General features: G+C 39.0%; 1 protein-coding gene across 2 annotated transcripts in view; it reads right to left on the bottom strand.

Annotated features, from left to right (window-relative positions):
* LOC108086994 (synaptosomal-associated protein 25) overlaps positions 1 to 27,728 on the bottom strand; it is a 194,143-nt gene that overhangs the window by 81,003 nt on the left and 85,412 nt on the right. For both annotated transcript variants that reach the window (XM_043208554.1, XM_043208553.1), the window contains exon 5: positions 2,756 to 2,873. In XM_043208554.1, the coding sequence (XP_043064489.1) occupies positions 2,756 to 2,873 (118 nt within the window). The remainder of the gene's footprint in view (positions 1 to 2,755; positions 2,874 to 27,728) is intronic.

Raw genomic sequence — 27,728 nt, 5'->3', positions numbered from 1 at the left:
TATGACCGATGAGTCTCATAAACTCGCTGCAATTGGCCATCATCCCGACGCTTAAGAACAATATCGCGTGATTCCACATTCTCGCCAACAATCACCACTGCGACTTCATTGATAGTGGGAGCATTAAATTGTCTTGCATGGCTACCTGTGGGTCTTTTGTCAGCGCTGATAATGATTTTTCCAATCCGGTTTTGAACAATCTGACCAATTCATTATGCTCATGGAGAAGATTTTGCAATTGTTCGATAATTTCACGTTTAGTTGCAGTAAAAATTGCACAGCGTTGATTTAGTTCAATTGCCGAATTACCAATGAAATAGATCTGAAGGAATTTATGATCTTTGTTATGTGGTGGTAACAAAGCGCCCGCTCGGTGGTGAATTTGTCCTTGAATCTGAATGTTGGGATGCAATTTTAAAAAAATTGGAGTTGTTCATATTGATAAAAGAGAGACGCCATTACCTTATAACTTGGATTGTAGCTTGGTTGATGAACAACCTCGGCTCCAAATGACGTCATTTGAAAGCATCCGTTATATTATTGTGCAAGCTTTAGGAAACTGTTTGATTGGGCTGAATTTCCATATAGTAGCGAATATAATGGCTCTGGTGGATGAGCCAAAACGGGCAATTTAATTTTGCCACCTGCACAGCATAAGCCGGGGGTTTCCAATCGAAACTTCAGTGCATTGCAATGCTGACATACGACAGACAATGAAATAACAACACAGCTATGATCTTTTTAGGGTGTTTCCGGATTGTATGCGAATGCAGCGCGATTCAAGTTTTCATTTGCGGTTCGTCTTCCTCTATTATTTTGTCGGGCTTGAGGTGGGGTTTGTGCAGCGCGAAGCTGTGCCATTCGGGCACGTGTCGATGCATTTATTTCTGCACGTTCCTCTTGCGTCCGACTATTACGGAAATTCTGACTATTTATTGCATTACGCGAACGCCGTCCAAGTCCTATTCGTCTAACAGCAGGCATTATTTCAAATTGTTTAAGCTCGCTCTATTTTTTGTTTAAATATTTTTTACCGACTTCATCGATACACAAAATCAACGCAGCTATGATCTTTTTTTTACATACAACATTGTGTACATCTTTTGAGCCGCTAGCGACTTTTCCAGAAGGTTTTCCCAAAATTTTCTTATGCTAAAACCTTCTTCTGGTTCTAAGCTATCTCCCTACCAATTTTCAGCCAAATCGGTCAAGCCGTTTTCATGTGATGCGATTGCGCACATTTTTTGTCTCCATTTTTGTATATATAGATTAACGAAAATAAAATGATAACATCGTTGTTTTTCATCAGACAATCATGATTTTTGGAACTTAGACTTTTTAATGACTCCTAAATTACTAATTAAAAATCAGACGACTTTATCATATAGCTGCCATATAAAAAATCGTCGAAAATATGTAAAATTAACAGAAAATCGTCATAGATTCGATGTTGTTTAGCCTATATCTATTTCGTTTGATATATTTGATGTGTGCAAGGGTATATAAGCTTCGGCTTGACAAAATTAGTTTCTTTTCTTGTTTTATTGTTTGCTTAAGTCTGTATTCACTGTAATAGTACTTTTAATAGTATTATACAGAACACGAATAAATTATGGGAAACTCTTTAATAACAAAATATGAAAATATCATAATTTCGACACACGGGACACACCCCTTGATGACACACGGGACTTGATGATAGTACCATTTTGGGAAGCTGTTACACGCTATACTATATGTACGAGGTGTGTTCAAAAATTATCGCGAATTTTGAATTTTCGCGGGTTACCTCTCATCGAAATTCGTCGTTTTTGTGGCGATATGTTGGTACTCATGTCTCTCACTTATGCCGACAAGCTCGGCCATTTTGAATGTTCACTTAATTGTTGACAGCTGCTTTGCTTGCACGTATTTCGGATCGTCTTCGATTTTTACCTATTCAAAACAATGGATCAAAGAACCTGTATCAAATTTTGTGTGAAAAACGAAATTAAGTGCGTGGATGCATTCCGAATGTTGACTGTTTATCGGTGGTACAAAGTGTTCTCAGAAGGCCGAGAAGATGTGAACGACGAAGTGCGTGCCGGACGACCGAGCACTTCAATGTGAAAATTTTGCTGACAGTTTTCTTCGATTGCAGGGGGTGGTGCATCATGATTCCTTGCCACAGGGAAGAACGGTCAATAAGGAATATTACCTGCAAGTTATGCGCAATTTGGGCGAAGCAATCCGCCAGAAACGCCCGGATTTGTGGAAGCACAATAATTGCCTTTTGCACCACGATAACGCCCCTGCTCACACATCGTTGCTTGTGTGCGTCTTTTTGGCCAAAAACAACACACTAATGATGCCGCAGCCACCGTATTCCCCATATCTGGCCCCCTGTTACTTTTTCTTCTTTCTAAACTGAAGAGGCCCATGAAAGGACGACGTTATGCTACGGTTGACAAGATAAAGACGGCATCGAAGGAGGAGCTGAACAAGATAAAATAAATGATTTGTTGAAGTGCTTCGAAGATTGGCAAAACCGTTGGCACAAGTGCAAAATATCTCATGGAGATTACTTTGAAGGGGACAAAATAGATATTCATGAATAAATAAATAATTTTTGAAAAAACACAAAATTCGTGATACTTTTTGAACACACCTCGTACAGCTCATTAGATCGCATGAACTACCTTTTAACTGTTTATCACTTTTCAACAAATACAATACACCCATTAAATCCTAGAGATTTAAGAATAGCTATACAAACTTATTGCATGGAAGGACGCAAATTCCGCAACATTTTTCCATTCCACTTAAATTTTTTTCGGCTTCTCTCATATCAGCATTGATTTGATCCATTCCTTCTTCAATGCGGTCCAGTTGTTCTGGAATAAAAAACAACACATTAGTAAAATTAAAAATAACACAAGAAAGGTAACTAGCTTTATAAAATCAAAGCAAATATAACTTCAGTCTTTAAATCGACTAAACTTCTAAAAAGCAATATTTGTACACCCTTCAGAGGATATAGGTCTAAAGCTTGCAACATTGTGAAGAAAGCATCCCCGATATATTTTTGACCAATAGTCTACGTTAAATAGTTTTCAAGATATCGACCTTAAAAAAGAGCGGATTTTAAAAACACACAAGTCGGTGCGTTTATGAATAGAGTCAAAATATTTTATCCACATACTTGTGACATAAAAATTGTATTGCGTTTTTCTGAGCTCTATGCTTGTGCACTACACAATCTTCTGGTCGTGTCGAAAAAAAATATATAATAAAAACTTCTTCAAAAAGTCTCGCAATCGAATCGTCGTCGCATGCAGACGTATATTTATTGTGCTCCGGGAAAAAAGTACTCAATAATATCAAAAAGTGCAGTGACTGGTTTCGAAAATCAACAACAACGCGAAAAGACGCTTTTAGCGATGAAATCGCTAATGTTTATATTGATTAATTAATTAATTAATATAAAACACAACACTTAAAATGAGTCTAAACGACGTTCGCACACAACGTCAACGTGAGCAAGACGAGAGACGGCTCTCAGTACAAAGAAACAACGCTTACTTTACTTTCAAAGCAACCGAAAGTAATGCAAGCTCAACACAAACACGGTCAATTACCCCAAACTTGACCGAATTCTTAAACGTAGAGAGCGAAAGAGCGCGATCTTGCTCCCCATCGCTACCATCGATGTCTCTGCAGCCAAAGAGCGCAGTAACTAGCACCGCAATTTCTTTGACAACGTCAACCGTAACAACAACAACAACCGCAACTGTAACGACAGCGCGTTTAACGACGTCATCAGTTAGCAGCGCAGACATTAATACTTCTGCCGCTGCGCTGCCCGAAAAAGAGAACAATAACAAGGAAAATATTAAGCCGGCTGTGCAGACTGGTATGGATCGGTACATTCAAATCAAAAGGAAGCTGAGCCCCCTTAACTCTCAACGGAAAATAACCCGTGGCAATGCTAATATAGCTGCAATAGAAACGCCCACGAACTCAAACCGATTTAAAATCTTGGCAGACTATGAGGATGACGCCGAATCTACAGAAGTCGAAAAAAGGAAGCCTAAGCCCCCGCCAATCTACATACGAGAAAAAAGTTCCAACGTTCTGGTCAACAAAATTATAGAGCTTATTGGCAAGGACAACTTCCACATAATACCACTCGTAAAGGGCAATATACAGGAAACAAAAGTTCAAACGAAGTCTGAAGATAATTACAGAGTATTATCGAAATACCTCACCGACAAAAAAAAGAACTTTTACACGTATCAGCTAAAAAGCAGCAAGGGCCTGCAAGTCGTACTTAAGGGCATAGAGCCCGAAGTATCGCCTGCAGAGATAACAAAGGCGCTACAAGAGAAGGGATTTAGCGCCAAGACAGTCTTCAATATCCTTAACAGGGATAGAAAGCCACAGCCACTCTTTAAGGTTGAGCTCGAGCCACAAATTAAGCCCCTAAAGAAATACGAAGTGCACCCTATATACAATCTTCAGTTCCTGCTGCACCGCAGAATTACAGTTGAGGAGCCGCACAAACGCAATGGCCCGGTACAATGTGCGAACTGCCAAGAATATGGCCATACAAGGTCTTACTGTAAACTGCGCCCGGTGTGTGTAGTTTGTGGTGAGCTCCATGACTCCGCACACTGCCCAGCGAGCAAAGATGACCAGAACTCGAAAAAGTGCGGCAACTGCGGTGGAAACCACACTGCTAACTACAGAGGTTGCCCAGTTTATAAGGAGCTGAAAAGCCGCATCCACCAGAGGGGATCTACTGCCCGCACCCAAAATAATCAGTTCATAGCCTCCAGGTCAAACCCTGAAGTCTTCTTCTCGACTGCAGCCAGATCCTCACTAGGACCCATAAACTCTGCCAAAAATGTCACATACGCAAGCGCTTTAAAATCAGGACTGGCTACCCCAGCCCCAAAAATCTCACTGCCGCAATCAGCACACCAAGAACCGAACACGGCTCAGCAGCATCAACCGCCGGAGCAGCCAAAAAGTAACTTTGAATCTTTGATATGCAGTCTACAACAAAGCCTTACGGAGTTTATGTCGTTTATGCGTACAACCATGCAAGATCTAATGCGAAACCAAAATCTACTTATACAAATGCTGGTCTCACAACAATCCAAATAATGACTTCCCTACGAATATCTACGTGGAACGCTAACGGCGTTTCGCAGCACAAACTCGAGTTAGCGCAATTCCTTCTAGACAATCAAATCGACGTAATGCTGCTCTCAGAAACACATCTTACAAACAAATACAATTTCCAACTACGAGGATATACATTCTATGGAACAAATCATCCAGATGGTAAAGCACACGGCGGGACTGGAATTTTAATCAGAAGCCGTATTAAGCACCATTACCATACGAAATTTTCTAAAAACTACATACAGGCCACATCAATAAATATACACCTAAATACTGGCAAGCAACTAACTCTAGCCGCCGTATACTGCCCCCCACGCTTCTCCATAGCCGAAGATGAGTTTATGCAGTTTTTCAACTCACTCGGAGACCACTTTATAGCAGCAGGAGACTACAATGCCAAGCACACACACTGGGGATCTCGTCTCGTGACCCCAAAAGGAAAGCAGCTCTATAATGCAATTATCAAAGCTAAGAACAAGCTAGACTATGTTTCTTCTGGCACTCCAACATACTGGCCGGCAGACCCAAAGAAATTTCCCGATTTAATAGACTTTGCGATTACCAAAAATATTCCTAAAAATATGATAAGCGCCGAATGCCTTTCGGATCTTTCATCTGACCACTCGCCTGTCCTCTTTACTCTACTCCGACACCCAGGAACATGGGATCACTCATCAAAACTGACCTCACATAAAACCAATTGGGTTAAGTACAGGAAGTATATCAGCTCACACATTGAGCTGAGTCCTCACCTCAGCGACGAAGCCAACGTAGACAGTTTTGTTAATTCACTGGAGTCTGTACTCGTCTCTGCAGCTCGAGTTTCAACACCTCAAACTACAAACACACAATACATTCAAAAGAAGACAAATCTACAAATCGAACAGCTCGTCCTCGAAAAGCGACGCTTACGCCGAGAATGGCAATGTCACAGATCGCCATCTGCTAAGCAACGCTTAAAACAAGCCTCACGTCAACTTAATCAAGCTCTACAGCAAGAAGAAACGTATGTCCACCGCCGCTACATAGAGCAATTGTCAACTAACAGTACAAAACATTCACTATGGAGAGCTCACCCAACTATGAGCTCACCGAAAGAAACCGTGATGCCAATTAGAAATTCCACAGGCGGGTGGGCGCGCAGCGACGCAGACAGAGCCAGCACGTTTGCCAAACACCTTAAAAATGTCTTCCAACCAAATCCTGCCACCAATGCGTTTACTTTGCCGACTCTATCATATGAACCCCAGCCTCAACATGAGCCAATCGAGTTTCGCCCAAACGAAATCGTTAACATCATCAAAAGACAACTGAATCCGAAAAAATCCCCGGGCTGCGACCTCATAACTCCCAAAATGATCATTGAGCTCCCATACTGCGCTGTTTGCACTCTCACCCAGCTATTTAATGCCATCGCAAAACTTGGCCACTTTCCAGTGAGATGGAAAAAGTCAATTATAATAATGATAGCAAAGCCGGGGAAAGACCACACTATCCCCACGTCGTATAGACCTATAAGCCTACTCTCTTGCCTATCCAAACTCTTTGAAAAATGCCTAATGACTCGGATAAACACATACCTGAGAATCCAGGAAGGAATCCCGTCACACCAATTTGGGTTTCGTGAAAAGCATGGAACAATTGAGCAGGTCAACCGGATAACATCCGAAATTCGGAACGCGTTTGAAAAACGGGAGTACTGTACTGCCATATTTTTAGATGTCTCTCAAGCATTTGATAGAGTCTGGCTAGAAGGTCTAATGTACAAGATCAAGACAATGCTTCCCTACAGCACCCACAAGATTTTAGAGTCTTACCTTTTCGACAGAAAATTTGTCGTGAGGTGCAACACTGCTATATCTGACGATTACACTGTTGGAGCTGGAGTTCCTCAAGGTAGCGTGCTAGGACCAATTTTATATGTCCTGTACACAGCAGACATCCCGACAAGCACACGTCTAACAACATCCACGTTTGCCGATGACACAGCTATTCTTAGCCGCTCAAAATGCCCGATTCAAGCAACTGCGCAGCTAGCTCTTCATTTGGTCGATGTTGAAAAATGGCTGTCAGATTGGCGAATTAAAGTGAACGAACTAAAATGCAAGCACGTTACGTTCACTCTGAACAGGCAAAACTGCCCGCCGATTACATTAAACAACACCCTACTCCCACAAGCAAACGAAGTAACATACCTAGGAGTACATCTCGACAGAAGACTCACATGGCGCCGGCACATTGAAGCCAAAAGAACACACCTAAAGCTAAAAGCCAGCAGCCTTCATTGGCTTATCAACGCTCGGTCATCTCTTAGCCTTGAATATAAAGTCCTGCTGTACAACTCGGTCCTAAAACCTATATGGATGTACGGCTCCCAGTTATGGGGGAACGCCAGCAATAGCAACATTGACATAATTCAAAGAGCTCAGTCGAAGATCTTGAGAACTATCACCGGGGCACCGTGGTACGTTCGCAACGAAAACATACACCGCGACTTAAACATCCTACCAGTCAAAGAAGTGATCGCTGAACAGAAGGCAAAGTACTTAAGCAAGCTATCGGTGCACCCTAACCACCTGGCGAGAGGTCTAACAAGGTTGAGCAACCAATCACGCCTTCGTCGCAACGACTTACCCACCCAGCGAACGACCTGAGGGACGCGCAACCAGAATGCAGTCTTAGTATACTGTTAGTTAAATTTTAATGTTAAGATTCGCCAACTTATTGTTAGTCTCAAAATTAAGAGTAGATTCAATAAATAAAAGCAAAGCTATAAAAAAAAAAAAAAAAAAAAGTTTTAAAACCGGAGTATTTCTGTTTAATATTTTAAAATGACTCCTCCTTAAACTATTAAAGTTGCTTGTTCAATAATGTTTTTAAAACACGATTTAAAAAATTCAACCTGAAAAGGCTACTTGCTAAAAAGTCGCAAAAAACCCCAAAATACGAAAATAACTATATTCGATTAAAAAAAAAGGGGTGTGTCCAGCCTACGCACGACAGAAGTGAAACTTCTAGTATTCCTCTCTCTCTTATCATTTCATTATCTCTTAGGTTAGTTTAAAGATTAGAGGTTAAATAATTCAAGGACGAAGCATGGATTTTTGTATCTTATATTTTCTTATAGAAGAATGACGATCGATTAATGTACCTATAGTTCCAAAAATGTTCAATTTATTTCCAAGCATACAACATTACATAAATAACAATATTATAATTAACAAAGCTGGCGCAACTTCTTGCGAAGTAGAACCTTATGTATCTAGTGCGGTAAGAACGAGATTACACTCGTGTGAACTTCTTGCAGAACCGTTGCTTCTCTCTCCATCTTGCTTTAACTTGTCTTCATCTTCGCTATTTTTGTCGCCATTTGTCTGCGCCTTCCGTTCTTGCATTTTCTCGAAATTCTCGGAACCGTTACATTTCTTGCCATCTCGCTCTATCTTGCTGTATAAATTTGCCGAATTGTTGGTTTTGGCGCCACTGGCGTTGCTTCCAGAACTGACGCCGTCGATCTGTCGTTGCAAAGCTTCTAGAAATTTCTGCGCTTTCTCCATTTCTTGGCGCACTTTCTCCATGGTTTCCAAAGCAGTGTTTAAAAAAACTGTAGTCGAATTAGCAGAAGTCGCAAAACTTAAGCTATTCGGTGCCTCGACTGTGTGTAACATTCTAAAATAAGCAATTGCTTCTGCTTTTGTAAAAATCAGAAGTTGCAGTCGAAGCATTGACCAAGCATCTTCTATAAACGAGTGTCATCTCGTATTTACCGCAAGTGATACATACGGTGCTTTTTGTCCGTAAACCCGTAAATTTTGGCATTTTAAGTGCAAAACTGCTTGTAATACCGATTACGCACGGGTTACGATTTGGTAATTTTTCTAGCGTATGCATCCCTAAAAAACAGCTGAAATTAGCGATTTACCGCACGGACTAGGACAAAAAGAAATTTTTAATATTTCAATAGCAGACGCCATTTGTCTTGGCCGCAAACTGAACAAGTATCTTGACAGCCTTCCTGGTTAGCCGGGCAAATTAATTTCGTATTTGCGCACTCTGACAAATTAAATCCGCAGAGTCAACAGCCTGACAGGTTCCACATTTAAATTTTGCCCTCCTGCAAGGAAACCAATGCCACCCCGGCCCACAAATTATATGCAAAGTAACAACCAATAAATATTCAATGGCTGTCGCATTAATCTTTGAACACCAGCTCCACTTTGCAGTCAGCAGCCTGTCGCTGGTAAAGACCAAAAGCAAAAAGAAAAATAGCATGAGCAGTAACAATTAAATTATAAATTTGGTCATCACCAATTAAAGTTCCTGGGTGACCTAATTCAGCTCGAACAAGAAAGAAAGAAAGGAAGGAAGAAATAACGATGTTATCATTTTATTTCCGTTAATTCTATATAGATTTTTCGATCTTTCCTATGGCAGCTATATGATATAGTTGTCCGATTTTTTTGAAATTTTTTTTTATAAATCAAGGCTAGTTAAAAAACTTGATACTCAAAAAATCATAGTCGTGTGATGAAAAACAATGACGTTATCAATTAATTTCCATTAATTCTATATATATTTTTTTGATCTCTCCTATGGCAGCTATATGATAGAATTATCCGATTTCGATCAAATTTAAACCAGAATTCAATAGTAGTTATAAAACGCCATCTGAAAGAAATCAAGTCGATCTGATCAAAAACAACGGAGTGAGATTTTTTTTTTTCAATCTCTCATATGGGAGCTATCCTATATAGTCGGCCGATCCGGCCCGTTCCGACTTATATACTGCGTGCAATAACTACACAACTTTTGGAAAAGTTTCAACACGATAGCTTTAGAACTGTGAGACTAGTTTACATAGAAAGCGACAGGAGGACAGACAGACAGACGGACAGACGTACATATGTACATATTTCGATTCAGAAGGTGATGCTGATCAAGAATATACATATATACTTTATGGGGTCTGGGGTGTCTCCTTCACTGCGTTGCAAACTTCTGACTGAAATTATAATACCCTACTATTCCAGCTCAAGCTCCAAAAATAAAATATAAAGTTTTAACATCGTTATGATTTGTAGAAAATATTTATTGTCGCGATTATTTTAGATTAATTGGCTGAAGTTTAGGTGCTAGATTGTAAATCTATTTATAAGAAATATTCTTCTTAATCAATAAATTATGGGTCTTATAGTCAATAATGACATCAAACTGCAATTTTCAGGGAGTACAATTTTACTAAGGCTTAAAGGAATATCTTATATTTACAACTTTGAAGGCTATTAGTTTAATTAACTTAAAGCCTTAAAATATAAAAAAAATAAAGAAATTAAGAATAATCCAAAAATTGAAAAGAAAGTTATAATTAGATATAAAAAAGTTATAATTAATAATAATTTACTATAAAAGCTGAATAACAAATTCGTAAATAAAAAATTAATGTAATTAAAGTTGATATTATCATAAGTGTTAATTTAATATATTGATTACATAAATGTTAATTGTTGGATTACAATTCAGTTAGGTGAAAATCCTAAATATGGAGGTAAACCACGCAACCGCATTCTATTTTTAGATTTTTACGCTCTCAACTTTGTATGAACGCGCTGAACTCGCTTTTTTGTGACGGTCATGAATCGGTTTTACTCCGTCCCCGAAAATCCATAACGCGCCTAAAGAAGTTTCACTTCAAAAATTCGTTAAAAAAATAACAAAACAGTGCAAACTAATTAAAATCAAACCCGTATATTAAAGGTTTCGCGCTTTTCTGAACGACTTAAAATCAAATAAAAGGGAACTCATTGCACTAAATCGGGCAATTTAAAGTCAACGGCGTAAATAAGGCTTAAAACGGCAAGCAGAACTCGGAAGGCGTAATCCTTTCGATGAAAATTTTTTTATTACCTTTCAAAGTATTTTGATTTATTATCTTAATTTTTAAGCCGGGAAACATTTTAAAACATTGCGACAAAATGTTATATTATATTAATATAGAATAATGCCGTTTGACATTCTCTAGATAGTAATATACCCTCCTAGTTAGCTGATCTAAGGGATGATGTAAGTTGATTTGGAAAGTAGTTCGCAAGGGCGGATATCCTTGTTTTTTTATGAAGATTTCCTAAATTCTTATAAGAAATTTAGCACCTGCCCGGGTCGTAATATTACAAGGGATTTAAGGAGCTAAAGAAGCCTTAGCTTTCGGTGGCCAAAACGTTTCGACTTTTTAAACAAACAGCACCGTAACCTTGCCAAAAGACTAAAGTTTGAAATTAAGCAACTCTATGTTTTCAGTTCAAGATCGGTTAGTCCAAATCCGGCTCGCGAGTTATTTCCCAGACGTCAACTCTAGGGTGTCACAACACAAAATTGTTTTCAGTGCAATTAACTTTGTCATAATCGATATCATGTTCGCTTAGTTGGTGCTTGGTTTGCATTTGTTGTTTTTATTGCATCCTTTTTTTTCGTTTCCGCTCTTGGAGCAGCAAATGCTCTTACGGACTTCTCCTTTTCTAAACATCTATCATCAGAGTTACTCTGTGTTACGCTTCTGCTCTGTCACCCTTTCTCACTCATTTTCAAATTTCTTGACTATAAAGATTATTATTCGCTACATTTTCACAGTAGTCCGCAATCATTTAAAAATGTCTTTCTATTCACTACAAATTTACGAGAAAGTTATCTTGCCCGATGACAAGGAAATCCTTTTCAAACTTGTGATAAAATATATCATGATAAAAATTTTCGATATTCTTACTTGGCTTGAGACAGAATCGATAAAAGGAGTGGCCTTCGCGATAAATGTGTGGAGCATAAAAACCAGCTTTTCGGACTAGATGTGCTTTTGGCCGTTTAGCCGTATTTTAACAGAGCTAGTCTTAGACAAGACGCTAATAGTGATCAGCCAGCCTCCCCTTGCTGCTAGTCTCAACCACCGTATTACCAGATAGTACTGCTAGTGCCGACACTAGTTCAGCAGTAGCAAAGATGGTTACATTAGTTGTACCTAAATATTTTTACATGTGTTCGGGTGCTAAAATTAAAACATGTTTATTTGTATCGCCCCAGACCTTCGTCTCTGAATATTTCAGCTTACTATATATCCGTAAAAAAGTCCAAGGTGATGATTTCAAGGTTGAAAAACTCAAATGTTCTTATGGTAGAAAAGTATCACCGTTAATAGTTAAGATTCCTGATGCGCATTTTGGAACTCTGTACTCAAACACTTTCTGGCCTGAGGGCATATTTGCTATACTAGAGAATGAAGAGCAGAAAATAAAGAATATTTTATGGAAATTGACTCCCATTGAAGAGCTCTCCTGAGCCCTAAAAACCAAAAAACCATACTCCTCCTTTCGTCTTTGCCATCAGAATTTCAAATGGCTTACTACGTAATGCTTTACCCGTGCCGTGGCGCCATAACTGAGAACTTTGAAGGGCGTCATTCCCGCGGATTACAACGTCACGGTCTTCTGTCCACGAAGTGCGGAAACAACTAATGAGGAACTCCTCACGATGTGGGGTGCTAGAAAAAGATGGATATAGATGCCTGGAAGGTCCGAAGAAATGATGAAGGCGGGACACTCTTCGTAATCGGAGTAGATCAGCAACCGAGACGAGGTCATCTCTAAAGGGCATCAGCTCAACTTTAGATTTGGGTCCGCCTCGGTCAGTGGTTTCAAAAAGCAGGCCACATCGGAGGAAGTGTCCTCTGGCAGCTCTACGGAATGTAAAGCTAGCTTCTTGCAAGGCTTCCATCGTCAGCATGGATCTGGGGGATGATAATCCCATGTCCCCCCAGGTGTTGCCTCAGGGCTAGCGCTTATACAGGAGCCGTGGTGTAACCAATTAATTTAAGTGCCTCAATGGTAATATGCTACCAAAGGGGTATACACCCAAGAGCATGCATATTAACAAGAAAAGGTATCAATTATAATATCTTTTCAGAATTCCTAAATGGAGACTGTGTCGTGGTTGTGCTGAGCGGCACAGGCACAACACCAGCAATGCCTATAGCCTCGGCGTATTTAGCTGGGAATGCAGCATGCCCACCGCGAGAAATCATTAGGCTAGTGGATTGCTGCAAACAAAAGAAGATGCCCCTGATAAAAGGTTGTAACGCCAATGCACATCATGTGTTATGGGGAAGCACTGATGTCAACAACAGAGGTGAGCAGCTCATATAATTTTTTATCAATAGTAGCCTAGAAATCTGTAAGGTTGGTTGTACACCGACTTTTGTCACTAGGGTGAGAGAAGAGGTATTAAACACTCTGTCGAGCAGGTCCCTAGGACTGCATATTAAAATTTTGCATGTGCCGCCAGAGGTATCAATGGCGGACCACCTAATCATTAGGTTTGAAATAGATTTCAACCCTCAGGAAACAAACTGGCATAGGTTCAGGTCTCCGCCGGCTCTTCAATAGATCAAAAACGAGCGAGCAAAACTTGGGACAATATAGGCAAAGCCTGACGCTATACAACAAAGAGATCAGGAAAGCCAAATGGAAGAACTATAGAGACTTCTGTGAGGCAATCAGCACAGCGCAGGAAATGGTAAGATTGCACAAAGCTATGGCCAAAATTATACCAGAAAGTAATTGTTGAGCTAATAAGCTTTTTTATTAGCTGTTGAAGTAATTATGCACGAAGAAAATTTTGTTTTCGAATTCTGTAGCAGCGATTTTATTTCGACGAAAATGAGTTATAAATGTTCCGCGAGATCGAAAAGAAGTAATACAATTGAATTGAATCAAGACGCGGATCAACCGATTGCTGACCCAAAGTATAAACCAACAAGCAACGAGAGAGAGCGAATAGAAAGATAAAGAGAGAGAGAGGGCGATGGTAATTATGCAGATAAGCTAAGAGCTAGCATTAAGAGAATCGGAATATCTGCTGCGGCTGGATGACCCGACAGTAATATAGCCCTAAATAAAGGTAATAAAACCTACACTTCCGATGATAGGGATAAAATAGCATTACTCTTTCATTTTCACATTTCAGATTTCCTTGGGAGCTCACCTTTGGTGGAGGATGCGTCCACCCCAATGGAGGTAGTGTCCACTCTGAGACCCCTAGACTAAGTACAAGGGACTGGGCAATTGCCAACCAGTTCCAACCATTTAAGTCACCAGGTCTTGATGACATCTCACCATCCCGCTTAAGGAAACTAATGATGAGTACCCTAGCAAAGTTGGGAGGAAAGATATCACCAACCCCAAGTCCTTTAGACCTATCAGCTTAACTTCGTTTTGCAATCTGCGCCTTTCTAGATATAGAGGGAGCCTTTGACAATGTGTCACATGATGCTCTCTTAGCGGCCCTCATTAGAAGGAATATTGATGCAACAACTAGAAAGTGAAATGGTGCCCTGCTAAGCTGCTAAGACAAGTGCCTGTAAGCGCTCTTCACCTGTCGAAAAATTGCAGACAAAACATGGAGAGATGGCTCTATATTATTACTGTAAGGCCAATACTCACATATGGTGCAGTCGCTTGAGGTAAAAGAGCGCAGCTCATTACCGCACAGAAACAACTACAAAAGCTGCAAAGATTGGCGTGCGTATGTATGACAAGAGCAACGAGGACCTGTCCCTCCACGGCACTGGAAATTCTCATGGAGCTTACTACGCTCCACTGCGTAATAGATCTGCAGAGAGAAGCTAACCTATTAAGAGTTACTTCTGAGGGTAATGGAATGGCCGCTAAGACGGATCCCAAGACATAAAAAAATATCCGGGAACGAATTAGCAGACACGCTGGCCAAACAAGGGGCAAAACTTCCGTTACGAGAACCGGAGCCATATTTTGGCATGGCCAGACACACACATCAAAGATTATCTAAGCACAGAAGAGGGATATATGAGGCAAGCCTACTAGGAGAACGCCACAGATCAAAAATAACCCAAAACCTTCATCGTCGTCATTGTAGTGTTTATAGAAACTTAGTTAAAGCCTGACACTTTAAGCTCCATTTAAAACATGTGGACCACAATCTGCGTTTTTCCAATACTTAACAATAATTATCAAACTTTTAATTCATAACAATGTAATTATTATTATTTTTTTCTTGCTTTATTCTGCTAGCTACGGAGTTGTGTATGTGTTCATCCCGCCTGGCTGGAAAATAAAAACAAACAGACTCGGGAAAAAATCCCGAGTTACTCTCTCTCTCTGTGTGTGCAAGTTCCCTCGGCGATCGTTCGACGAACGTTCCACCCTAGCGTCTACTACTGCGTACTGTGCTGTGTGGCCTCTGGCTCTAGTGATTCTGCTGCTCTTAGACTCTAGCAGGTTCCGTATAGTTTACAACGCATACGTATTTCGATACACGTACAGTTGAAATACTCGTCCTTCGAGGCTTGTCACATCACGACGTAACCCTCGCCACGAGACCGACCAAGAGTACGACGGGCCGCGATCATACCTTCGTGTTGGTATTTCTCGTGTTTCACTTATTACTCGAAATTCACTTTTTACTGATGGAACCGTATTCGTGTTTTACTTTTTTGCTGACTTATCCTTTCTGAATTCGTTAGTAGAATCCAAATACATCATACAAATTATTGTTAAATGAGACGCCACAAATTGTTGCGGTTTCTAGGCGTGAAAGCGCTCGTGGCGTTTTCCTCAAAACTTCTTCTTCTGCTTAGTCTTCCCTTGAACCTGTACGTCTAATCACAATATTAATAAAAAAAAACTTATTTTACTGGGGTCTGGGGTGTCTCTTTTACACCGTTTCAAACTTCTGACTGAGGTTCATAATGCAAGGTTATAATGGGACATAATATTCACTTTACATTTAGAATCTTCCTACTAAAAACTAAAGCCACTAAAATGTTGTAAAGCGGAACGTCGACAATGCCTACACCTTTCAAACACCCTGCAATTAAAACACTCTCCTTAACATCGACCTAACGGCAGAGACTGGACACAAAAACTGTGACACGAGAATTTTATATATTAGATTAAATAATATCAGTCTCTTAATGCTATAGCGTGAACAATATTTTTTGTGAGTCCATCTTTTGCTAATATAAACAAACTGGATGGTTTACTCACTCGAGAGCATGCCACGTATAATTGTCCGTGTGAAAAACATGGTGTTCTTAAATCTAAGCCACAAATAGACATCGTTTGACCTTGGGATTTGTTGATAGTAATTTCAAATGCCAATCTAATCGGAAACTGAATTCGTTTGAATTGAATTGGCGCATCAAGTATAATAGGAATTCTTGGTACTAGTATATTTTCACCTCTGAACTTTCCATTTAAAATGCTGGCTTCGATCACGTTGTTCATTAATTTTTTAATGACTAATCGCGTACCGTTGCACAGTCGGGGCGGGTTCAAATTTCGAAGTAGGATAATTGGAGATCCAACCTTTAATTTTAAATTATGCGTTGGCATGCCTTGCGAATCCAGTGAGTTCAAAAACTCTGTTGGAAAATTTATTGCTTCGCTGTCGTTCCAAACTGTATCAATAGATTTATATGATACCAAGTTTCCTGGCAACAACATTTGTATCTTTTGATTTAAACTGTCAACGTCTACATTTTTTGCCGCTAAAATTGCTCTATCTGCAAGCCACTCATGATTTATGTACTGTGAGTGTAAATCGGGAAATATTTGTTCAATTAGAGTATCTTGCGAATTAGCGATTGTGCAAAAATCAAAAATCACCGATATCTAAGAGTTGTTTTGAAAATGTTTCAGCGGATGGATCTCGAAGCATTTGAACGCGCATATTTACTTTTAGCTGTATTTTTCAACATTACGCCACAATGGAGATGATTTTAGGCAAGCGTTGATCTCATCAGCGTATGTTGAACGTGGAATGACTGGAAGTGTTTGCCTGAAATCACCTGAAAGGACCAACAGAGTTCCGCCAAATAGTTTGTCGTTGTTTTTAATATCTTTCAATGTCCTGTTCAACGCCTCAAGCAAAACAACGTTTATGACGCTCTCCAATATCCGCTAATATTCGTCATATGACGATGCGTCTGGCATAAAATGAATCCAGGTTATTATAATCGTAACGTGCATTCACGCGATTGGCAAGTGCGCTTCCGGAATCCTCTCCGCCCATAAAGTAGATTTGTAAGAATTTATGTTATTCATTTGGCATTGGCAGCAGTGAGCCCATTTTATAATAAACTTGGCCTCTAATTTTGAATGTAGAATTGTAGTTTTGACCATTTAATATGCATTAATATTTCGAACTATTTCTGTTGCTTCGAACGGTGTCATTTGAAAGCATGAATTAAATGTTCGAATTGACTTCAGGAACACGTTAGAATCTGGATCCGTGCAGATAAGTAAGCCGTTCAATGGTTCAGGTGGTGTTTCAATTTCTGGTAGTTGCACTTTTCCTGACGCGCAACACATCCCAGCTGGCTCATTTTTAAATTTCAGAGCATGACAATGCGGACATTCCTTGTCCATAGTACCAATTACCACTTTTGAGTGAGCATAATACTTAGTATCGGGCTCATACTGGAATGCTAGACGCAGTAATGAATTATATATAAATGCTCGATGTGCCTGTTGTCGTTGATGGTCATTTGTTCTACCTCTATTGACTGTGACCCACGCCGTTGTCGTTGTTGTAATCTTCTGACTTCATTGCGTTCAGCTCGTGTAACTTCTGGCTCTTCTTGATGCAATTGCGCTATTCTTTCGGATCTTCTATTTCGCATGTATCGAGATCTACTTGTATCACGGCTCAAAGTACCCGCTTTGCGTTTTCTTGGCATAGCTCACTGGACAGAACACTCATAAATAGAATTAATGATTTTACTTAATGATGAAGGATTTTTTCCCCAGTTTAAATTGATTTAAAATGCTATGGTAGCGTGTTTTTGTCAGTGTGATGAGGTAGAAAATCACTTTATATGCGATTTTTGGTATGTCGAACACGATTTAAAAGGATGAAAAATAGACGTTGGACGTTTCATGAGAATCGGTATAGCCGTTTCGGAGGAGTAAGGTCACAAAAACTGTGACACGAGAATTTTATATATTAGATAATGGGTCAAATTTCTATCTTCGTTATTTATAGAAGCAGAATTTTTGGAATAAAGAGTTTACTAACGACTCTTATATTTTAAATTACACTTCATTAAAATCGGACGACTCATGTCATCGAAGATGATAAGCCTTTATGCACTTTGCTTGACATTCGTAATAAATGAAAGTGTATATAGGTAAGCATTGGCTCGCCGAAGCTATTTTCGCCTCTTTTTTTGACAGTTATGTTATTTTATTATGCTACGTTAATATAAACAAAAATTAAGTGCTAATTAAATTATTAGTAACGATAGCACTGTGCGACAAAATTTAACAAAATCTTTGTTTAAGTTACTTTTTTGATTGTTTTCGGTTAAGGTGCATAAATTATGCACAAAAATATTTATGCCACCTTTTAAGTGATACGATTTCTTTTTTCATGGTAAATTTTATGAAATTATTATTATGAAAATAATTAACACAAAATATTATTTTTTTTTTACTTCCAATAAACTATTATTTTTTTTTAAGTGATTTTTTTTCCTGATTTTTTTTTCGCTTTTTCATAGGTATTCTCGGGTAACAAGTTCCATACAAGGTCGCCCATAGTAAAGAGCTGGGAGAAAAAAATTTTAAAGCATTGTTATAAAAGCCTAACGGTATATTTGCTTAATACATTTTAATTAATAGATATTGAACTTGCATGAACGCTTATAACGGTGAAAAAATATTTTCCCAATATGTGATTATAAGGCTGTGAAATATGCAAAAGCGCGCGTTTTTGGGACATTTGAGTGTGCGTAAAAGCTGATTGGCTATTGATATTAACAAATCCACAAACTTATATTCTTATTTTGATTAGTAGAAGTGAAAAATAAGAAAAAATCAACTTAAACATTTTTTTGTCGCACAGTGTAGTACACAGAAATATCTTTTAGTTTGGAACTACAACGCCATTTAACTGTTATATTGAAATTTGTATGTGCATGGGTTTATTAACTTTGACTTTCCCATCTTTCCATCTTAAATAATTTTATAGAAACATTTGTATAACTCAAATTGTAGGTTTGTATCGCTAGTCGTTTTATAGATTTAAGTTTGGTAAAACCAGAATGCTCAAAAAGAGTTATTATGACTATCGTGTAAAACTATACTATCCATTACACTATGCGACAAAATTTAACGAAATGTTTGTTTGAGTTACTTTTTTGATTGTTTTCGGTTAAGGGGCATAAGTTATGCACAAAAATATTTATGCCACCTTCTAAGTGATAGGATTTCTTTTTTTATGATAAATTTTATGAAATTATTATTATGAAAATATTTAACACAAAATATTATTTTTTTTTTTACTTCCAATAAACTATTATTTTTTTTTAAAGTGAAATTTTTTTCTGATTTTTTTGGCTTTTTCAGAGGTATCCTCGCGTAATAAGTTCCATACGAAGTCGCCCAGAGTATAGAGCTGGGAGAAAAAAATTTTAAAGCATTGTTATAAAAGCCTAACGGTATATTTGCTTAATATATTTTAATTAATAGATATTGAACTTGCATAAAACGCTTATAACGGTGAAAAAATATTTTCCCAATATGGTATTATAAGGCTGTGAAATATGCAAAAACACGCGTTTTTGGGACCTTTGAGTGTGCGTAGAAGCTGATTGGCTATTGATATTAACAAATCCAAAAACTTGTATTCTTATTTTGACTAGTAGAAGTGAAAAATAAGAAAAAATCAACTCAAACATTTTTTTGTCGCACAGTGTTATAGGTGATAGTTCTTTCCAATGTCAGTTATATCAGAGCCATAACTTGTTATATACTATCTGGTACATCAAAAAAGCTTTTGTTCTAATTTAACTAAATAAAACTAGGAATATAAAAAAACACTAAGTGCCAGCTGATGTCGTTTTGACGGGTCAATCCGCATAATGTCACCTATACGCTAAGTGAATATACCTTGTGTGCAGACTCTGCCCAAATGCAGAGTTATCAGAGTAAAACGTCCGAGTTGTTTCGATCTCGAATATACACTGATTTCAATGTTTAATTTCGAGATTACAAAGAGGGATATGTACATGTGTGTAAGAGTACGTAAGGCGAATTCAAAATACAAAATTATGATTACCTACAGTGGGGGGTAATTAAGTAGAACAAGTTGGCAAGGAATTTAAATTATTAAACAGCTTTAAACAAAGTTATTTATAAAAATAATAATAATTAAATGGGGTGTATATTAACGTGTACCGATCGAGCAGGGCCGCCGCCACACGTCAAAATAGCTACTTAGTAGGAATTTAAAAATATTTTATTTTACAAAATTGCAAAGAGGCTCTTGATGAAATTCGGTGGTGCAGTGGATAGAAATACCAAAAGCAAAGCAAGTGGATTTCAAAATTTTCTTTTGCGCGCGCTTCGTGTGCTAATTGGACGCTGTTTAATGCAGACGTACAACTATAAATACTCATCTGTAGACGGTCACCAATCACTCCGCGCGCAGCCGCACATCCATTACCCCTGGATGGAAATCTTTATTCTAACTCTCTCTAAATGCACGAAATAGCTGGTAAATTACCTTCTGAGATAAGGACAGAGATCATCAGTGCCCAACGGCTACTGTGCTCTAAAACTCCGAGCACTATTACCATAACCACAACGCTGGCAACGGCATCAACTGCGGCAATCAGCAGTGTTCGCTCTTCCGCGAGTATTGATAAAAGTAATGTTTATTACACCCAACGCTCATCTGGCAATGCATCCCCAATACCCAGTGGTATTGTCTCTCCAACTCTTAATGATAATTCTAAAATTTTTTCTACTCCATTTAATGATGCTGTTACCAAGTTGAAGGTTAGCCTAAAACATCTGACGAGCAAGAGGAAGAAACCACCAATTAATGCTATATATGTATGACACAGTAAAACTTTGCCGCCAACGAGTGAGGATAGAAAGGATGCGTAAAACATCTGAAATTGTTCAACGCCAAGCATTTGGCCACACAGTGAAGTATTGCCCTCGACATCCTAATTGTGCTCTCTGTGGCGAAGATCACTATACAAAGCAATGTGTACTTCCCCAAGATCAACCGCCTACATGTATGCACTGTGGAGGTAATTATACGGCAAGCTACAAGGGTTGTTAGTGGTATCAAGATTACCTTAGACGATTTATGGATCTACAAAAACGTCAGCAACAACAGTCAACTCGACAGCAACTAACTCAGCAAATGCCTAGTACTCCTGCCAGCAGTAGTATAGGCCAATCTTATGCCTCAATTGTAAGAAGTGGAAATGTACATGCCCAACGCCGTCTACATGATCTACAAGCGTAGCCACGAGTACAGAATCCGAAGGAAACTATTGTTCAACCACAACAACAATATGTGCTTGACGTTCAGTCAATATTGGAGCAACAACAACAGCAGTTAATGAAATGGCAACAACAACTTCAGCAACAGCAGCAGCAGCAATTCTTTTTGTGGTTACAGCAACAGCAGCAAAAACAACAAAAACAAAAAAAGCAGAACAGTCTACGACTTGAAAGACTTGCAAATACGGTTTTTGAATTGGCCAACTGTATAAAGCAATACTGGGGGCAAAGCAGTACTCCAGCTCCATAACAACGTTTCAGCCTCAAAATGAATACACCCAAGACCCTTATCTGGAATGTCAATGGCATTTCAGGAAATGCCAAAGAAGTTGAATTCTTCGTACACAACAACAGCGTTGATATCCTACTTTTAAGTGAAATAAGGCTCAATCGAGGTGAAGCTGTCAAAATTTTCGGTTATTCCTTCCATCCAGCTTATAAACCATCACGACTTAATCACGGCGTCGGTATTGGTGATGAGAAGCTCTCTCAATCATTTCCCACAACGTGTTATCGAAACACAAAACATTCAAATGTCTTCCATCAAAGTTGCGACAGGCTTGGGTTACATCGTAGTAAGCGCAATATACTGTCCTCCAAGGCACATAATCGAAGAAAGGCATTTCACTGACTTACTCGCTTCTTGTGGCCAGAGGTACTTTGTTGGAGGTGACTGGAATGCTCGACATTGGTTGTGGGGCGACATTTATATTTCACCCAGAAGGCGTGAATATAGTCGAATCCATTTCAGCCAGAGGGGCTAAAATTCTTGCCACTGGTTCACCAACTAGATATCCTTATGTTTCTAGTCACACGGCTACTAGCATTGATTTTGCATTATACCATGAAATTCTGGATTCTCTAATAAACATTTGCCGGGATTTGGAGTCGGATCACTTAGCCCTTATTGTTAAACTTCTAACAAATGGTATCAATATCAGACCAAGCCCTCGGTTTTTCTTGATAACTCCATCTAACTAAATTCTACCCTGGACTCTAGAGAAGACATTGAGAATGCTGTCGAAATTCTAACTAATAATATAATATATATATGGCTGCTACTTCTTCAAAGCCACCGGAACCCGATTATCGACCTATAAACTATGGTGTTGCTTTTACAAGGGAAGCTAAAGAATTAATAATAACAAAAGGGCGCCTTCGAAGAAGAGCAATTCGTTCTCAGGATCCTGAGGACCGAATTATGTGGAACAGGGCAGCAAAACAACTACAAACCGTTTTAAGAAGACTACGAAGCGGCTTTTTCGATCAAAAATTGTCCTCCATGGACTACACAGTTGATACAAACTACTCACTGTAGAGGTGCACAAAATCGCTTAAACGACAGCCCCATAGACAGGTTCCTGTTCGACGTCCTGGAGGTGAACTTGCACAAAATGAAGTGGAGCAACCAATGCATTCGGTCAACATCTAGAAGATCGCTTCACTCCTTATAACTTATCTTCGTTTGATCAAAATAGAGAGACCCATCTGAGTTTGGAGACTCCACTGGAGATGTCGCTGCCTGTTAAGCCGATAAGGGTTGGGGAAATATCTAAATTCAATCAATCCTTACCAAAAAATAAAGCTCCATCTATTGATAGGATCTGTAATGCAACGTTAAAGGCTTTGCCCACAAGAGCGATCCCATATATAACATTAATTTTTGATGCTATTATTAGTTTTCAAGTGTTTCCAAAGCAATGGAAATTGGCTGCGATTCTGATGATCCACAAGCCCGGTAAACCAGAGGCAGATCCTGAGTCATACCGTCCAATAAGTCTCTTATCTTCCCTGTCTAAGTTGTGGGAGAGACTCATACCAAACCGAAGGCTCATTGCAATATCTTGCCAGACCACCAATTTCGCTTTCGTGGAGGACACGGCACTGTTGAACAAGTCCATAGATTTGGAAATCTAAAATCATACCTTGATGGACGTGAGTTTAAGGGGGGGGTAAGGTCAAATCATGCGAAAAAAAGCCATGTTTTTGTGATTTTTTTCCTGACGACACAGATAAAATTTATTTATTCAACCAACGGTATATTAAAGTATGACATTAGAAGAATGTTTTATCAAATTTTTACAAAAAAATATTAAAAAATATGGCAATGGTAGCAATTGTCCGAACGTGTCGCCAAAAAAGTTGAATTGCGGTGCCCCTCATAACTCGGTGCTGGATCATACGAAATCAAAAAATGAAAGTTCATTCGTTAGATAATAGTTCGCCCCAGGTAACGCTGTGAAGGTTTTTTGAAAATTCCAATTTTTTAATTTTTTCGAAGACTTTGAAGTGAAAAACACAATTTTTTGGGAAAAAATCGGTTAATTTGTCATTGCAAAATCAAAATTATGAACAAAAAAAAAAAAAAAACTCGACAGCGTTACCTCGTAAAATATGTACAGAAGTAGTGTTCAAAATTTCAAAAGGATCGGTGCAGTAGTTTTGAAGTTATGAGGGGCACCGACTTTGAAAATAGCGTGTTCGGCAAAATCGATTCAAAGTATTTTTATACGTGAAAATACGCCCAAATACGGTTGTTTAAAACGCTGTAACTCCGTTAGTTTGACTTTAATTGACTCAAAATTTTTACACAATGTTCTCGACATATTAATCATTCAGAAAAAAATAAAAAAAAAATATATAAAAAAAAAATGTTTAAAACCTTACCCCCCCCTTAAGGTCAGAGTTAGGAATATAATCTCTGATAACTTTCGAATGAAAGCAGGAGTACCACAGGGCAGTGTGCTTGGTCCGCTCCTCTACTCGTTGTATACTGTTGATATACCAAGCCCAAACAGACATCACATGGTAGCTCCTTCCAAAGCTCTGATTGCAACGTATGCAGATGACATCGCAGTCATCTACAATTCCAAATTCCGGATACCTAAAAATATCTTGCTGCTTTATGTAAACGATGGAATATGAAAATCAATCCGCAAAAAATAACGAACGAAGCAGGGGCTTTACACTAAAGAGACTTGTATCCAACACCCCTGAAATCCAGCTAGAGGCAGTCACTCTGGAGCAGCCGTCGCAAGCAAAATATCTTGGTATCGCACTGGATAAGCACCTTATGTTCGGACCACATCTAAAAGCAACAGTCAAGAAATGCAACTCAGAAATTCAGCAACTGCGTTGGCATACACACAGAAGGAGCACTTTGCCGCTGAGATGCAAGAGAGCAGTATACAAGGTGTGTGTCAAAAGTTTCCGAACTTTTCTGGCAGGGCATTTTCTGGTGCCGCCATCTTTGTGTGAGTATATGCGTTTGAAAGATACATTATTCACCGATTTTCCCTCCAAATTTCAAGACATTTGGAACAGTTGAATTGGAATTATTGCGTTTTAAGTGACAGTACCTTGTGTTAGTTGGTCGACGAAAAATCATGGAGCAAAGAGCGGTTATTAAGTTTTGTTTTAAACTCGGTAAAACTTTCACCGAGACTCATAAATTGATGAAACAAGTTTATGGTGATGATTGTCTATCCCGTACCTCAACTTACGAGTGGTTTAATCGTTTTAAAAATGGTCGTGAAAGCCTGGAAGACGACGAACGTTCGGGCCGTCCGAAAAGTGCTGTTATTGATGAAAACATTCAAATTGTTCGTGATTTTGTCAAAAAAGAACCAAAATCTTCGTTGAGATACATGGAAATGGAGTTGGAGATATCCTATAAGTCTATTCATCGCATTTTGATTGAGCATTTGGGTATGCGGAAGGTTTGTGCACGGTTTGTTCCACACACACTCAAAGAGCACGAAAAGGCGCTTCGCATTCAGACCGATTTTTTAACAAAAAATCACATTCTTACCGTCAACCACTCACCATATTCACCTGATTTAGCTCCGTGTGACTTTTCCTATTCGGAAAATTAAAATTGGCAATGAAAGGAAGATATTTTGATGACATAAAGTCCATTGAAAAGGCGACGACCGACATACTCAAGGCCATCCCGGTTGACGAGCTAAAACACTCATTCGAATCACTTTTAAATCGTGCAAATCGTTGTATTGAGAGGGAGACTATTTTGAATAAATGCAAAGTTTCATTCCAAACTATTTTGTAGTTTTTTTTCTTTTTGAAAAGTTCGGAAACTTTTGACACACACCTTGTATGCATACTGTATCCTGCCAATCTGGCTTTATGATATCCAAATTTGGGAGATCGCAGCCAAATCGAACTACAAACGGATACAAGTGTTGCGGAATCGGTTTCTACGTACTATTACCGACTGTCCCTGGTATGTACGTGGCACGACACTTCACAGAGACCTAAATCTATACACTGTCAAAGAACAGATTAATACACAAGACTCACAAGCCGATACAGAGATAGATTAAGAAGACACCGCAAATTACTAGCTAGGAACCTATTCCCAGCGAGACCTTTGAGGTGTATTAAAAGGCAAGGCTTTGCCAAGACGATAAAGAACCAATAAGGCTAACATACTATATTAGGTTGTCAAAAAAGTCTTGCGGTATTTTTATTGAATTTTCAATTGTTCATAAAATTGGTTACAATAATGCGATTCAAGTCAAATATGCGCCGTTTTGTTCGATGACGCGTTCCCAACAAGATGCCAACTTTATAATGCCCCTCTTATAGAAGCTCGCTTCCCTATTGGCAAAAAACTCTAAGAGCCAATTTTCACAGGACTCTCTTGTGGCCAACTTCAGACTACCAAGCGCGTTCGCCATGGACAGAAACAGGTGGAAATCACTTGGTGCGAGATCCGGACTATACGGTGGATGCAAAAGAACCTCCCATCCGAGCTCCCGGAGCTTCTGGCGCGTCACTAAAGATGTGTGTAGCCTGGCGTTGTCCTGGTGGAAGACAATTCGGCCTCTGTTGATCAAAGATGGCCTCTTCTGCATGAGTGCTGTCCTCAAGCGATCCAGTTGTTGGCAGTACAGGTCCGAATTGAGCGTTTGGCCATAGGGGAGCAGCTCATAGTGGATTATTCCCTGCCAATCCCACCAAACACACAGAAGAACCTTCCTGGCCGTCAAACCAGGCTTGGCCACCGTCTGGGCCGCTTCACCGCTTTTCGACCACGACCGTTTGCGCCTTACGTTATCGTAAGTGACCCACTTTTCATCGCCAGTCACCATACTCTTCAAAAACGGGTCGATTTTGTTGCGATTTAGAAGCGATTCGCATGCGTCGATACGGTCAAAGATGTTTTTTCGCGTCAATTCGTGTGGCACCCATACATCGAGCTTCTTAGTAACTTCAAGCTTCTTTAAACGGTTAATAACGGTTTGACGACTCATGCCCAGCTCTTGACCGATGCTACGGCTGCTACTATGCCGGTCTCTTTCGACCAATTCAGCGATTTTATCGCAATTTTCGACGAGCGTGGCGCATCTTCGACCACCTCTACACCAGAATGAAAACGTTGAAACCATCGTTGTACGGTGGAAATGGAAACTGTATCGGGTCCATAAACTGCACAAATTTTATTGGCGGCTTGAGGTGCATTTTTGCCTTTATCGTAGTAGTACTGTAAAATATGCCGTATTTTCTCTTTATTTTGCTCCATGATTGCGACGCTATAACGAACGAACGACTTAAAAGAAAAGACAATCAATCAAACACGTCTTAGCGCGTGAAATGAGCTTTCCAAAAAGGTATAGTATGACCTGATGCGACGAATAAAACAAGAACTACGCGCTTTCAGCGCCAACTAGCGAAAATACCGCAAGACTTTTTTGACAACCTAATATATAATATAATCCTCATTTTAATGCTGAGGTTTGGTTTATTTTTCTCATTTGTGACATTTTAAGTACTTTAATTTGCTGTACAGATTCTGCACTAAATAAATACACAATTAACTAAAAAAAAATAATAAAATTAAAATTAGTATTGAATTATGATGTCATCGAACACCTTGGAAAGAGTAACGCTTGTTGACGATCTTGCCGTCCTCACTTAGTAAGGCAAGGGGAGTTCCTGGATTTATTAATCGATGTCTAAGAAATTTAAAATTTTGTTTCTTTAGTTTCAAATAATTTTGAATCTTATTAATCACTTCTATGAACCTTTTAATATACAGTTTTCTATAGAATCTACTACACTGACTACTTTTTTTGACAAAAAAAAAAATGGTTTGCGTTTTTAAATAGCCATAGTTTTGCAGATTTTAGCTTAACGTCTCACGTCTTACTCAGACACGGA

Source organism: Drosophila ficusphila, unplaced genomic scaffold (genome assembly GCF_018152265.1).
Source record: "Drosophila ficusphila isolate 14025-0441.05 unplaced genomic scaffold, ASM1815226v1 contig_470, whole genome shotgun sequence".
NCBI lineage: Eukaryota > Metazoa > Arthropoda > Insecta > Diptera > Drosophilidae > Drosophila > Drosophila ficusphila.
The sequence above is the reverse complement of the archived record's forward strand: the minus strand, read 5'-3'. Positions and strand labels throughout refer to the sequence as shown.